The sequence below is a fragment of the Zeus faber genome, assembly GCF_960531495.2.
Source record: "Zeus faber genome assembly, chromosome: 12".
NCBI classification, from domain to species: Eukaryota; Metazoa; Chordata; class Actinopteri; order Zeiformes; family Zeidae; genus Zeus; species Zeus faber.
In genome coordinates, this window is record NC_137196.1 from 19984784 (window position 1) to 20001086 (window position 16303).

The 16303-nt window shown below is 45.1% G+C and overlaps 1 protein-coding gene across 2 annotated transcripts in view; it reads right to left on the minus strand.

The window, feature by feature from the left end:
- Window positions 1–16303, minus strand: part of LOC307238623 (netrin-G1-like) — an 82141-nt gene that overhangs the window by 45173 nt on the left and 20665 nt on the right. For both annotated transcript variants that reach the window (XM_080011685.1, XM_080011684.1), the window contains exon 3: window positions 134–777. In XM_080011685.1, coding sequence (XP_079867811.1) covers window positions 134–777 — 644 coding nt within the window. The remainder of the gene's footprint in view (window positions 1–133; window positions 778–16303) is intronic.

Below are 16303 nucleotides of genomic sequence, written 5' to 3' on the forward strand. Positions count from 1 at the left end.
TTGAACACTTTAAACACTTTTTACTGAGTCACTCGTAAAGAGGCCAATCCCCCCCAAACAAAGGAGCCAAGCTTTTCCTTCGCAAACTGAGAGGGACCCCACCGCGCACAGAAAAAAACCCCAGGCTTCCTACCTGCCCTGCACCTTGATGTCGGAGATGGCGTAGAAGTATCTGGAGAGGTTGTTCTCGTCCACCATGGTGGCGCCGGTGGCCGGCTTCAGCAGCCGTATCCTCAGGTCGGTGATGGTGAAGAAGTCCCTCAGGTTCTTGGTGGTGTCGAGCTGGCCGTACAGAGAGGCCATGTTGTGCAGGCGGGGCCCGGCGAACAGGGCGAAGCGGTCCTTGATCTCGAAGCGCACCGTCTTGTCGTTCTTCCACACGTAGCCGCGCGAGTAGTCCTCGGTGCAGATGATGTCCAGCAGGGTGCGCTGCGTCAGCTCGTTCACCGTCTTGGGCTCCATGGTGAAGGCGTCCAGGCAGTCGGTGGCGTAGAACTGGTAAGGGGTCCAGGTGCGGCCGTAGTCCAGCGACTTCTCCAGGACCATCTGCTCCGGCCGCCCCGACTCGAAGGTCAGCACGATGTCGTCGGTGAGCTCGATGGTCTTGTTCCAGGACAGCGTCAGGTTGACCTGGAGGGGCTTGGGGTACTTCTTCCAGGAGGTGGACTGCCAGAAGGTGGTGGGGTTGCGACCCTCGAAGTCGAACATCAGCTCGGAGGGGTGGGCCAGCTCCTCGGTCGTGGCGTCGCACTCGTTGTTGCACATGTACGGATTCTCCTACAGAAGGAAACAAAGGACATCTGTAAGTACACGGACAGTAAATAACAATAAACGCGGGGCTCGCGAACGAGTCGTACGCAGCGAACCAATCGTTTAGTCACTCCGGGGAAAGAGAACAAGCGAGCGAGCTAAATGTTGACTCAAAAACTGAAAGTAATAACGGAGGACTTAATTAAAAGCTCAGAAGCCTAAAAGGCCCAAGGCAATCAACGCCATTCATATTGAATGTGACTGATCTACTCTTTGTACTGCACCAAAATAAACAACTTTTGACAGGGCGAGATGATTCCTCGCGAGAATTCCATTCACAACTCAGAGAACAGACTCTCAAAGAAAGAGTCAAACCTTTCGTAACCGCTAACGGTCCTCGCGTTCGGCGTGAAACTTGACGGCCTTCCGGGTGGGAGTGGGAAACCTCGCAATTTGGATTCCGAACACAAGGGCCAGTTTCCGCTTGGGGCGCGGTGGAGCCGGGTTTTGGGGGCTACAGCGCGGGGCTCCGCTCCGACTCGGCCGACCGGCCCGCCTCCGCTGACCGGACGGGGTCGGGCCGGAGAGAGCTTCCTTATGTGTTGTCCGTCTTTCGGTGAGGGGAGCGCGGTGCAGGTTTCCCAGAGCCGGCGGACCGGTTTGCTAGCCGGACCCCGATGCACACTAAGAACTCTTATTATTCACTAACAGTGCGTCACCGTTTGGCCAGCGAGCCTTTCGGTTAGTTTATTTAGCCACAATGAAAACACCGTCCTGTTCGGCGCCTCACTGCCAGGAAGTCCCCGTCTCCCTCCCTGAACCCGTGTCCGTGGACGGAGGTGTCCAACACCATTACTTTTGGCATTTCAAGTGGAATTTTAAAAAACGCTCACGCCGCACCCGGCGAGCCCTCCGCGGCACAGCGGTTGAAAAACATCCATCTAATCGGCGCCGGTCATACGGCCGCACAAAACAAGACCCCGCTCTACTCCCGCCTCATCAACATAACATGGTGGATCTCAGATTCTCTTCCACCACGCCGCCCTACGCCCGCCGCCACCACCACCCAAATTGCCGGCGTAATTGATATTCCTGCATGGTGCGCCCGTCGAGATGGGAGTGGAATCTCGATGAGTGGTTCTTATGAAACACGCAAAGGGGGGCTATGCATTTTTCATGGGGTTGTCTCCATCTGCCCTGTACCATCCACCAGCCACTGGCTCTGAATTGTGCGGAAGAGAGAGAGAGAAAGAGAGAGGGACTGCATTCTTTTTTACATTGACATTGTTTTTTTCTTCAATTTTTTTGTTTGTTTTTTATTTATTATATCTTCTCATATCTGCAGTATGTACACTGCAGTATGTCTGCTTAAATTGTAGGTTATCTATACTTATCTGCATATATATATATATATACTGTATATATACTGTATATGTATAGACACCGCTGTCCAAATTATTATGCAAATTGGATTTAAGTGTCATAAACATGTAATTTTTTTTCGATTTTCGTTTTTCAATTGAACTCATGGATGGTGTTGTGTCTCAGGGCTCATTGCATCACTGAAATCAATCTCAGACACCTGTGATAATTAGTTTGCCAGGTGAGCCCAATTAAAGGAAAACGACTTAAGAAGGACGTTCCACATTATTAAGCAGGCCACAGGTTTCAAGCAATATGGGAAAGAAAAAGGATCTCTCTGCTGCCGAAAAGCCTCAAATAGTGCAATGCCTTGGACAAGGTATGAAAACATTTGATATTTCACGAAAACTTAAGCGTGATCATCGTACTGCGAAGAGATTTGTGGTTGATTCAGAGCACAGACGGGTTGGTGCAGATAAAGGCATAATGAGGAAGGTTTCTGCCAGACAGATTCATGGGATTAAGAGAGCAGCTGCTAAAATGCCGTTACAAAGCAGCAAACGGGTACTTCAAGCTGCTGGTGCCTCTGGAGTCCTGCGAACCTCAAGGTGTAGGATCCTCCAGAGGCTTGTGCAGTTGTGCAAGAACCTACTATTGGGCCACCCCTAAAAAATGCTCACAAGCAGAAACGGTGGCAGTGGGCCCAGAAATACATGAAGACTCATTTTCAAACAGTCTTGTTGACTCACTGATGAGTGCCGTGCAACCCTGGATGGTAGATGGATGGAGTAGTGGATGGTTGGTGGATGGCCACCATGTCCCAACAAGGCTGCAACGTCAGCAAGGAGGTGGCGGAGTCATGTTTTGGACCGGAATCAATCCCTGAAGGTGTGAAAATGACCTCGGCAAAGTATATAGAGTTTGTGACTGACCACTTTCTTCCATGGTACAAAAAGAAGAACCGTGCCTTCCGTAGCAAAATCATCATCATGCCTGACAATGCACCATCTCATGCTGCAAAGAATACCTCTGTGTCATTGGCTGCTATGAGCATAAAAGGAGAGAAACTCATCCCATCCCCCCCTGACCTCAACCCTATTGAGAACCTTTGGAGAATCCTCCAGCAAAAGATCTTTGAGGGTGGGAGGCAGTTGGCATTAAAACAGCAGCTCTGGGAGGTTATTCTGACATCCTGCAAAGAAATTCAAGCAGAAACTCTCCAAAAACTCACAAGTTCAATGGATGCAAGAATTGTGAAGGTGATATCAAAGAAGGCTCCTATGTTAACATGTAACTTGGCCTGTTAAGATGTTTTTTGATTGAAATAGCTTTTGATTTCAGTCAATATGACCTCCTAATGCTCCTAACACATTCAACAAATCACCATTTACAGTTCTTTACAACCTATAAAATGTTTTGAAACTCTGTTGTGCTTATTAATTTGGAAGAGTGCATTTTGAGTTTTTTTATTTTTGAAAAAAATACTGTTATTAGTGAGAGGTTTATTCAATAACATTTGAATTATACCCTAACGGTTGATGACTTGAAAATTATACTGACTGTCATTTACATCGACTATTTAGGAAAATCAGAGAAAAATCGAATTTGCATAATAATTTGGAACGCGGTTTAATATTTCTTCAAAAATGTTTAAGAATCGATTTTTATCTGAGGCGCCCTTCACTCTTTTGTATATATTTTCTTTCCGTTTAAATTTGACACACTATTTTAATTTTCTTCCGCTTGATGAGGGAATGTAAACGTATGTTACCCCAGGCCAATAAAGCCCCTTGGATTGAATGGAGAAGTAGAGGGAGCGAGAGACAGAGAGAGAGGGATGGGGGGGGGGGGGGTGAGGAAAAGGAGCTCTCTCTCTCTCTCTTGCTCTCTCGCTCTCTCCCAATTGACCTTCCTCTTCCCTCCGCTTCCTGGACAATGAGGTCTAAGCTGCTGATTAGATCCAGATCAGCCGCAACACAGCTCGATAATCAGCATATAATCACACCGAAGGTGGAATATTAATATATAATATAAAATTAATAATATATAATTATCCAAAAGGTGAGCGCCGAACAGCGCTGCCTCGTTGCTCAGGGCTCGCGCCGCATTCAAAAGCCAGACCTCGTCGAATTAAGAGATAATTTGCTTGAAAGGTTGATAAGCGCTCGCAATTAGGGGGGGGGGTGACAGTTTTTTTCACCGCGTTCATAAATAATTCTCTATTTCTCGTTCACTTCCTCCCTTCCTTCCTTCCTTCCTTCCTTCCTTCCTTCTCTTCCTTTTTTTTTTTTTTTTTTTAAAGATAGCGATCAGGATGCTCCGCTTTATTTCCATTTTTCCACCACCGGGGGTTTGGCTGCTGATACCGGCGCTCTTCAGCTGGTGGCGATATCTGGGGGTGATAAGCTGGATCTCCACTGGAGGCCCGGAGCTCAGCAGGCCTGACTGGACACGGAAATGAGAATAAAGGGCCCCGCCATCGAATTAGGAGGCTAAACAAGTTTCGACGCTGTTAAGGGAGAGAGAGAGAGAGAGAGAGAATTTTAATGTTCGTTACGCATTTCTACGCTGTTTTTCAGCCCCCCTATGCCACTGAGCGCTCACCGAAATTCCAATTAAAATACGCAAAGCGCGGACAATAGCTCTGGTGTTGCAAGATCTAAATTGCGAGGCTGAGCCGATTCACGGAAAGTTCCGCGGTTCCAGGCGGCACAGCAGCCCTGCGCTCATCTGTGCTCGTGAAAGTGAGACGTATGAAAGTCGTGCTGAAAGGTTCGACCGTTCTTTGAGATTCGGTTCGCTGGCGAAACGCTCGGCACAAAAAAAAAAACAAAAACAAAAACAAAAACAAAAAAAGAGTCGTTCAATTTTTCCCAGACAGTCCGGAAAAAAAACGCGTTCCCGAACGTTGAGTCATGAGAGTCGGTTCGGCTCTGAGCTGCGAACGGAATCCTTTTCATTCAGCGGAGACTGTTTATCTTGGCGGGATGCAAAGTGTAAATGAGTCACATTCAACGCGGATAACAGCCAACGCCTCGGCGCGTTCTGCCTTGGACTCCGGCCCTCGGTAATTATTTTCGGTTTGTGAGTCGAAGATACACTTTTTTTACAATTATTATTATTTTTTTTTTGTGACTCCGGGACGCCTAAGCCATTCATAGCGCCTGTTCGCCATGAGCGGCCGTCTTTTTTCTCCGCGCGTCTCTCCACGGCGGCTGGTGGCGTCTTTAGTGGTCAGCTGCGTCGTGGTGTGATGAGGCAAGATCTTAATCGTGAATATTGCGTGTGCTGTGGCAGGAATCATGTCGGGGAATGCCGATCTACGAGACCAGACGAATACGGGTGAGTTAGAGAGAGAGAGAGAGAGCGAGACAGGATAATGCGGTGTTGCCCGCCCCGGGGGGGGGTGGGCCTCGAGGACCACAGATCGAAGTAGCGTCAACCAATTACCCCCGCTCATGTTTGTTTGCCGTCATTCTGTTCCGTGTTTGGTCTCCCGCAAGGAGACTTCGTTCTTCTCCCGGTGCGGGACGCGTATTTACACAGGAAGCGAGACGCGACGGAGGGAGGGATGAATAGGCGGAGAACGGAGGGAGGAAAAAGAGGGTGTGAGGTTTTTCTTCTTTTTTTTTATTTTTTTTACTTCGTTTCACTTTCATTTCCTTTTATTTGATCTCGCGGCGAGACGACGTCTGTGGAAAACGGGGGTCGGAAATTCTCCACAGGTTTGTATACAGACGACGCCAAGGAGTCGAGAACTGGCGCCCCCCGCCCCCCCCCCCCGTGGCTAATGAGAAAACAAAACAAGAAAAAAAAAAACCAACGATTTCCCACCTGAACGGTGTCGGAGCAAGAACTAAAAAGAGAGCGGCGACGCGGGGCCCACGTCTTTTGAATGACTCAGGAGTCGGGGAATCGCTTCACGGCACAACGTTCATTCGAACCTTCAACTCGAAAACGGGAAATAATTGCACCGAGGATTAAAATCCGCCTGGAAAAAAAAGGGCGAAGGCATGAATGTGACTAATTGACACTTTATTTACGTCGAATGCATTAAAAATCGGAGCCAAACGGAGTCTTCACCATCTTGGTCGTCACCCACCTCCCGTGACGCTCGCTGCGCCTCCCGAATCAAACGAACGAAAAGAGTCGGAAGAATTGAAGCGATCTTTTTACCGAGTCACACGCAAAGGAGCCGAATCTCCAAAAACAGACAATGACTGTTTCGTAATGTGACCCAGGTTCAGGTTGGAGAAGGTTCGTGAGGAGACGTTAACAAACATGACACAAGTAATGGACGGGGGAAAAGAACTGTATTACACAATTAAGACTGATTTTAACACTGATACTGATAATAAACACAATTAACACTGAGCCCGAAAAACAATAAAATAAAATAAAGCTAGTCAGTCAGTCAATGTCTTGTTTTTATTCCTCCATAATTCTACCACACTAGTAAGCTCTTGTTCAAATTATTTTTTATAATAACTATTACAACCTCCCTCCCCTCTCTCCTCTCGGAAATAGAAGTTGTTTTTTTTCTTAGATAGAAGACTTCATTGTCAATTTCCAACTGGAATGGTATTAATGAATGAAAATATTATTCACTGAACTAAAAGAACGCATTTTTCTAAATCAAAAATATATTTTATTCGTTTATTTTTAATTCAATTTTTTGGGAATTTTTAAATAAGACTTTATTTAAAGATTTTATTTATGAATTTTTTATTTATTTATTATTTATTCATTTATCTATTGGTTATTTGCTAATGGGCTACAATAACTATTGTAATTTTATATATATAAAGAATAGATAATTCTACAAAATTTTATGATTCTTGGGAGAATTCCATTCACGACTCAGAGCCGAACCAATTTTTCTGACTCTCATTACACCGCCTGAATAGAACAAACTGGGAAAGATATATATAGATCTATATATATATATAGATAAAAAACTGGGAAAAGACATAATCCATCTTTTTACCGTGTAAGGAGTCGAACCTCCAAAGGGAGCCAAACCTTTCGTCGCTAAAAGAGTAATATCTGTACTTGTCTCGTCGGGCTAGGAGAAGTAAGTGCGAACTGTCGAAAGTAGGACCCCACATGAAATCCATAAGCGTCCTGAGTTCCGTCAGTATGAAGTCAACTGTCAGGGTACGAACCTTCCATAAAAAGCCCTTTCATCATCAATGAGACTCAATAGCGTTGAGTCACTTTTCCAATCACCCGTTACACAACATGTATTTGTATTGATTGGCCTCAGCGGTATGGCAGCAGCAGCAGCTTCATCCAGCCCAGCGGTGGACGGAGGACGTAGAGGGATAGAGGCTCGAGAGAAAGGTCGAGACCCTCCATCGGATTCCTGGGGTGGTTATTTAACGACAAAGCACCGCTTTATGAAGATCCATTACCCTCCGTGGCCATTTACCACTGAGCTTGGGCGGCCGTGCCCCGGGGCGGCGGCGGCGGCGGCGGCGGGAAAGGAAAACAATACGGCGTTTCGCTTTGCTGCTTCACCTGCAATCACGGGGGTTTGGGGAGGTTCACTGCAAAATGATGTTTCCACAGACTGGGGAAAAACAAAGCATGTCCCTCTCCTCTTTCGTCTTAAAATAACGTTTTTTTTGTATTATTATTCATTCATTTATTGATGTACTATTATGACAGATTTTATTGAATAACGGTGCTAACATCCAGTACGATCTGTTATTTTATGTTTTAAAATATGTGCACAATGGCACATTTGAAATAGCATATACCTGTACAGGCATTTGAAAATACATATATTAATTTGTATATTTCTTTCAAATAAATAATATATATTTGAAAATAATAATATTATCTACTGGATGTTAATATCATTCAATAAATCTGTTATTCAAAAGAGTATAATAATAATAATTATATATGTATATAGACTAGATATATTAGATACAATATGTATGGCTTTTATATTAAATATAGTGCGGGTGCTTTAATCACTCAGCCCTCATTCCTAGAAGTGCTGACAGCTCTATTACCAGTGACGTGTTTGTGCTGCGTATGTGAGCCCATCTGTTTTCTATCAGTGCTATCTGATCCATCCCTCCATCCATCCATCCATCCCTCCATCCATCCATCCATCCATCCATCCATCCATCCATCCATCCATCCATCAGCAGCAGCAAGACAGCATGACTGCTACTCAGCTAATGATGTCCTGATCTCCACAGCCTGGGAGGTCAATCCAATACCAGGGTGTCAGAACAGGAGCGAGAACAAGGAAGTGGTGCAGAGAGAGAGCGAGGGAGAGAGAGAGAGAGCGTTATAGATAGATAGATAGATAGATAGATAGATAGATAGATAGATAGATAGATAGATAGATAGATAGATTGAACCGGGCTGAAACTATTGTGAAAATGGTGACATTCCAAAAAAAATGACATGGCTGACCCCTTTAGTAACCATTTCAAAATAATTACCGCGCTAGATCCGAACTATCATATCTGACCAAAGGTAACAGTCATCTACAGCTACAGCAATCAGGGTTCAGACGTTCAGTCACGACACGCTGCTGCAACGGTCATTTTGATATTGTTAACTTAAATCAACATTGTAATTACATCCTCATTGCTCTAGGGTTTTGGATGTTGTTGTGCTTATAGCTGGTTTCTTCTCTGGTAGCGGTGTCCCACAAGGGTCAAAACAGAACACTATCATTTACTTCATATACCACGTCTCCTTTCCAGCTCAGCATTGTTATATGAACTTGAACTTGAACTTACTATGCTGATGACACAAAGTTTTATACCATCGGCTTTGCCCCAAATCAAGAAATTCTCCAGATAGTCATCAAGTTGCCAAAAGTCAAACTTCCCATGCTGGCATTAAACTCCGATTAAATATTCAAGAGATGAACTTTTCAGTTGTAGATGTTTGACATGATACCAAAGTAAAATTTAATATAAGCACTTAATTTTCCAGACACCATCCTGATATTTTCACTCTCGCTGTGGAACCAAGAAGTATTTTTTGGCACCTAGTCTCATTGACATTGCCCATTCGCTCTCATTATATTCTAAATGAAGATTTGATTATGTTATTTTTCCCATGAATCTAAGCAATACGTCCACGAGGCAGCGTAAGTCAGTGACTATTTAATGACTCAGAACTATCATTAAAAAAAGATAATAACCTAAGTTAAATAATGACAATGGATTGGAAAAACAAAACTGTGCCTCCACTGAATTGATTAAATAAGTTCAGACCACATTTATTTTAGTCTTCCATTTATAATTTCCTGTTCATTTTTTTCCCAACTTGCTGGTGTCAGTCATAATGAGCCAAGACCATTTTCAGGATTCTCACCCTGCATCCGGTTGGAATTTTTTTCAATTTGCAGGGAGGAACAGTGCATTTTAAATATTACAAGGAGTACAACACGTTACATAACATCCAGAATCACATTACATCTGTAATCACGCACGCACGCACACGCACACACACACACAAACACACACACACGGTAAAGTATACAAAACTATGCTATTGTTAAGTATCCTTGATCATTTATTAGTGGGTATACGGAAACCCCGGAGCTTTCTTAGTGGGTAGGCGGCGTATACTGTACCTGCGTATCACGCTGACTACACCGCTGCCTGCACCGCTGCCTGCACCCGCACCGGCCTGATTGTGGAAATAAACCGATTTTGAAAGCGAGCGACATGTGGCCTTTGAGATTGACAGCAGTCAACCTTCAGATGATGTGGCTTTTGACACAGAATGTGGCGATAAATTTGGGAACGGCGCGAGATAACTTCACCGGCCAATGTCAGGCCCCGTGTGATAGATAAGCCCCAGGAATCCCACCAGTTCGGCTGACGGGTTTCTGGACTCAGGCCAGAGATCACAACCTACCTAGACTGATGCTATCACATTCTCTCCCTCTCGAAATGTCTCAAATCTTGTAAGGGAATATTTCTAATAATGTAACGCTGTTGCTCCTCGCCGTTTCCTAAGAAGGAGCTTTGCTGCATTATTCTCTACTGAGGAACTCTGTTTCGCTTGGCTCTCGACTCTCCTCTTCTTTTCAGGTCCGTCTTTGTGAAGTCTTTAAGTCGTTTAAAAAAAGTGTCACTTCATACGGTATGTGTCATATCATTTAGGCTCCTAAAAAGACTCCCGACGTGTTCTAACTAGAGGCCTAGAGGTTCTAACGACAGGTTCTGTATGCATAGTCGAGTTTATTGTCTTAACCCATTTACATCAGGATTCAACGTTCAACATTTTCCTGGTGATTAATTTAAAACCCTGGAGATGGTGGCATACTTGGGCTTTTCCTTAAATTGGATTAAGTTATATTAAACAGGACAGGCTTAGCTCATCTTTATAGTCACAAACGCACCACACATGCATTTCGCGCAGCAACGGCCGACACACACGCAATGGAGGCCGTGTCTCTTTTCCCCATCATGGCTTGTCCTTCCTCCGTGGGTCAGGCCAGGAGCGGTGGGCAGCTGACAGTACAGTGCCTGGGGACCAACTTCTACATGCATCGGTGGTCAGACGATGTTTCTCGTGCCTGTTCTTAAGATTTATTGCGGAAACCCCATGTGAGCATGGGGAGAACATGCTAACTCCACACAGAAAGGCCCCTAATAAGATGATACCCTCCGGAGCGCAGTGCCAACAGCGCCCCAGGCAGGAATCGAACCCGGGGGCGTCTTGCTATTAGGCAGCAGTGCAATGCACTGAGCCATCGTGATGCACATATTTATTTAGTACCTGTGAATTTGGACCAAAAGTCCCAAATTCCGGCCACAGGATTAAAAAAAAAAAACATTGATAGAAATGGTATATAGTTCTGCAGGTTCCTGTCCTCCTCCATGGCCAGGTCGGTCTCTCCGGAGTGGAGGTGTCGCTGCACTTATCAGTCCATCAACGTGCTGGGTCTTACAGCTCCAGGCCTGATACATGATACCCCTCGGACCTGTCACCGTCCCCTCACCACGGTCATCCCTTCATCCCTTCCTCACACCTTCCCATGCCCGTATCATTCTCACAAAAGTAAAAATGGCGCATGGACTCGGCGATGTCAAAAGGTGACAGCGAACGCGGAAGCGGACGCGGAAGAAGTAGCACCAATTGACGTCCAGTAATTCTCCACCTTGGATCTGTGTGAATGAGCAGCGGCCTATCTGAAACCCTGTTCCAGTGGTAGCAGCACCGATATAACCAAAGATGATCCCTTTGTGCCGGGGTAGCGAAGGCCAGCAAAAGGAGATCAGGCCGGATCCCAGTCCCCCTTATGAAGGAGACGCTCTCCAGAGTGCATAGCGGATACGGGAGTGGCGTTGATCCATCTGCGCTGGGTGTAAAGTCCTGATAGAAGAGACAGCTGAGATGAGTTGCTGGTGAGATATTGAGAGAGTCAGAGCTTTGGCAGAAACTCAATAGGGCTTTAATGACCTGCAGTCAGGGCCAGCGCCGTCTCACCAAAGAGACACCGGTTTTATATTCTATTGACCTTCGGAGGGAGTGAAGGACGGCGAGGTGGAGTACATCTAACCCGTGATGGCTCCATCATATCGTATTAGAGGTTTGATGCTTCTGGAAGTCAGTACAGATGTATTTCTATATGGCAGCAAAATGGTAGCTTTGACAGGAGCTCTCTCCACTTAGAACTCGAAACCCCATTACAAATTTACTACAAAATGATAAAAAAAAACTAAAAAAACCCCAACCAGAAACATCACTGATTCCCATACTTGGTGTTGCGTGTACAACTAAGATCAGCCCGAAATAAAAACCCTCCCATCAGACGAGAGGATTTAGGCAAATCTGAGGGGCCTTCGGTGATGACCGCTCTTCCAGATCGGCCCAGACATTCGATCAAAACAAAAGCAAGCCCCCCCGCCCCCATTCACCACGTGCTAAACAGTTTGCTATTTGGACGGGAAGCGAAGCCCTCGCCAAGGCAGCCCCTCTGAGGCCGGCCTGGCCGAGCCGTTTGCGAACGCGCGGCTCGGGCGAAATCAAACAGCAGGCGGGATTGGGATTCGGGGGGCGCCGGCTTCTCGGAGGAAGAAACGCGCTCCACATTAATTAACACCTGGACACATTATCTGTCCCATGCGGCACACGGGTCCCGCCGGCGGGGGGGGGGGGGGTTGAATTTAACACATGCGTTATTGCTGCGGGAGAAGGTCTTGGAGTAGGGCTTGTGAGGCTGCCGGAAGAGGATTATGAACCTTGTGATAATCGGCGGCTCCAACATCGGGGAACGATGAAGGAACTGCTTAATTCCCTTTGTCGGCGCTATGTATTCAACGGCAAATTGCGACGCCTTCCGTCGTGGCGCTTTAAAATGGAACGCCTGACGGAGCGGGGGACACTTTTAAAGTAAGACAAACCGCTCAACTCGGCACATGAATGGGCGAGGACGTCTCTTGTCATCCTCTCAGAAATAGAACAGAGGGGAGATTTCCGCACTCGAGTCCCTAAGTCAGGGCGTGTATCTCTGGCGGCGGAGAATAATATCCAACCCCCAGAAGAGATTCCTCCTCCTCTGTGACAGAGCGAGAGCTTCCAAAGTGACGTCCTTTAGGCTCAAGTTTCCTCAAATGAAAGACAAAAACGCTTATACGTCCAGACACATTCTGGTTTATTTGATTTTAACCGTCATTTTCCTGACGAGTAAATTCGATCATTATGCAATTTCCACACATTGGAGGTAAATAGCGACGGAGGCATTTGGCTTCACATCTCATACGGATAACATTTCACATCTATTATCTATTCGGCTCCAACGGCTTCCGTGATCTGATGTGATCATCCTCGATCTGCGTCCAACCTGATCCTACGTCTCCTTGTCGACGGTCGAGTTGATTCTCCTCATTTCTCCTGGTTGAGAAACCAGATCCGTATGCAAACTTGAACGTCTCAGAGCCAAAACAACGGCAACGAGAACAACTGCAACAGCAACAACGACGACGACAACAACACTACAAATGAACTTAGATCATACTTTAAGTGATTTTGGAATATAGCTTGACGCCAAACTCGGCTTTTTTCGATTCGAGGTTAACCCGCCTCAGGTCCTATGTACTCACCTTGAGGGGAGTAAAACCGGTTTCCTGACACAATGTACGAATTAAATAACGACCTTAATGCCACGTAACAATTAATGCTCCTAGTTGCCGACTGCGGAAAGAAATAATGTGTGAAATGAGATAAAGATGCAGCGATATGGCCCCTCCACCCCCGCCACCCCCCAAACTGGGATACCTTCAGGGTGGGTCAAAGCCAAGCAAGCTCCCTTTAAACAGTGGAAACACGACCGAGTTTGATTAATTGGTGTGGGACGAGGGGTCGGGAAGCGAGAGCAGCGCTTTGAAAAACAGCGTATATATACAGTATATATATACACGGGATATTTAATAGGGAATATGGAATATAGAATATGGAGTATTAAACAGGACATCCCAGCGAAACCGCCCCGGATCCAATGTGACCACCAGACGCCGCTTTGGCCGCCCTCAATTATCAATGTGACCCACGGAGAGAGGTACCGTGGAAAAGGGAGGAGAAGAAAAGGGGGATGGAGTGAAAGAGGAGGAGGAGGAGAGACGGGGTAAAAGCATCCGGCTCAGGCCTTTCCCATCTCCTCGACACGCCCTGTTATCGGAGGCCCTCCCTCCCTGCCTCCCTCCCTCCCTCCCTTGTCCTTTCTCTCCCCTCTCTCTCTCTCTTCGATCACCCGCCCTTCTCGATTTTCTACCACTCTTTTTTTACTCACTACACCTCCCTCATTCTTTGCTCTCAGGCTTTTCTCTCGGTCACGACCAGCACTCCCTTATATCCTCCCCTTTTCTTTCGTACCAGCCGATGTCTCTCTCTCTCTCTCTCTCTCTCTCTCTCTCTCTCTACTTCTTTCTCCCCTCCCTCTCTCTCTTCTTTTACATGTATCTGCCACTTTCTCTATTTTATACCTCTCTTTTTTACTCACTGTACCTATACAGTAACACTACCTTATATTTTCACTTTTTCTCTCTTCCCTCCAATCCCCCTCCCTCTCTCTCTCTCTCCCTCTCTCAGATCGATAGCACCTGGCATCATGATGGCTGGATTTACTGGTGGAAAGAGTGTTGCGCCGGCTGCCTGTCGTAGCTCTTTTGTGTCTAACCCCCTCGGATTGGGTTGCGGATGGAAAATCCCTCTCCTAATATCTCCTAAAACCGTCAGAATCAAACCGGGAGCAGTTCCATGTGATCCAGGGGCTCTCAGAACACTGGGGCTGAGAGCGTTTTTATTTTTTATTTCTTTCTGTGATGCAAAGTAATGCTGCCATTGACTGGTTCCGTTCTGTATTTAGCAAACTCACGAATCCTGAGTGTTGAGATGGAGCGGAGGTGTCATATTTTTCTTTTACTTTTATTCAAACATTACATTACATTATGTAATTTAGCAGATATATATATATATATATATATATATATATATATATATATATATATATATATATATATATATATATATATATACTGTATAGTAAGGTGATACATAATGCACCTAAAGGAGTGTTATTGGGTAATCATATAGTTAATCATTTATACATACACTACATTCATACATTATTTGATAAAATGGTCGGGAGATTTTGTCTCATGAAACACAATGTAAAATGTAAAATAAATTATTTATTAAAATATAAAAATAAGTAAATAAATACAAACAGTGCATGCATAAATAAATAAATAAACAAATACATCAAACTAAATTAATACATAAAATAAAACAAATATATAAAGAATAAAATTAATACATACAAATATGTAAATAAATACATGAATAAATACATAAATATTAAATGATTTGTACGTCTGTGTTCCTATTGTGCATTGTTATTGGGGGAAGGCTAAAGGTTTGTACACATGGAAGTTGACACTGGACTCCAATGTACAACAGCTCGTTTCGATTGCCTTTAAAATGGACGACCTGCACAACATGACTACACAACTGTTATTTTTTCTTGCCAAAAAATAGTCTACAAATAAAACGCCTTCCTGACACTTTCCAGTCTGGGCGACGTCGGCAACATGGGACATGGGAAATGGGAAGCTCTTCAAATACACACGCACTTAATTTTCCGCTGCGCTAAAAATTTCTATTTGGCAGCCCAGGGAGCCAGAATAATATTTTCGGGCATTTACACCGCGCTAGCCTGCCAAAGGTTTTTTTTTTTTTTTCCAGAATTCAATTACTGTATCTTTTATGGACGATCCTTTTCAGCTGGTCCAATGTGAATGGATAGGGAGCTGCTCGACGCGACACTGTGATCTGTGATGACTGCAATTCAAGACCACAAAGATGGAAAAAACGCTTTTTAAAATGAGTGGGAGGTTCACTCGCTTCAGTGTTGTTCCTCCCCACCCCCGTCACACATTTGGAAACTGGAAAGTGAAGACTTTATAGACGAGGTGTTTAGACCGCATGCGGTTTGAGTAAATTAAACAGTGTTTCCCAACCTCTTTCCGCCGTGGCACACAACAAAATAATAATAATCCCACGGCACAACACATCTCTCCTGTTAACCACTAAAAGATAAACTCCCCAAAAGCGTAGAACTGGGAATGGTATGATAGCCTACTAATAGTAAGTGCTGCAAGCCTCATGAGCGACTTGTTCGTAGCAAACAAATTGTTTCAATGACCCGGGTGTCAGACTCTCTTTGACTCAAACTGAAAATAATCTCTCAAGACTAAATTAAAGCCCAAGGCAAAACATGTAAAGGCATTTGGTGGATTCTTGGGAGAGCCGAATGAAGAGTCTGGGAATTGAACGACTCTTTTCTGAGTGACTCGTCAAGAACCGAATCTCAAAAAAAGGGCCAGAGCTCTCATCCCTGCTCATGGTTTTTCACCTTCATGGTGGAACGTGAGCTTGTTCTGACGCACACGGAGCTGCTGTTCTGCTTGAACCGATGAATAAGATGAAGCGAATTTTGATCTTGCGACACAAGAGCTGGTTTCCGCTATTTATGTATTTCAAGTGGAACTGGAAACATTTTCCCGGCGCACCCGTTGAGCTCTCACGGCCCTGGGATTGAAAATCACTGCCTTACGATCTCTCCAAGTCAGCCTTAACACAACTCTCTAAGCATCAGTGTCTTTATTTGGAGTGAAAGCCAACACAACGCAGGCTGACAAAT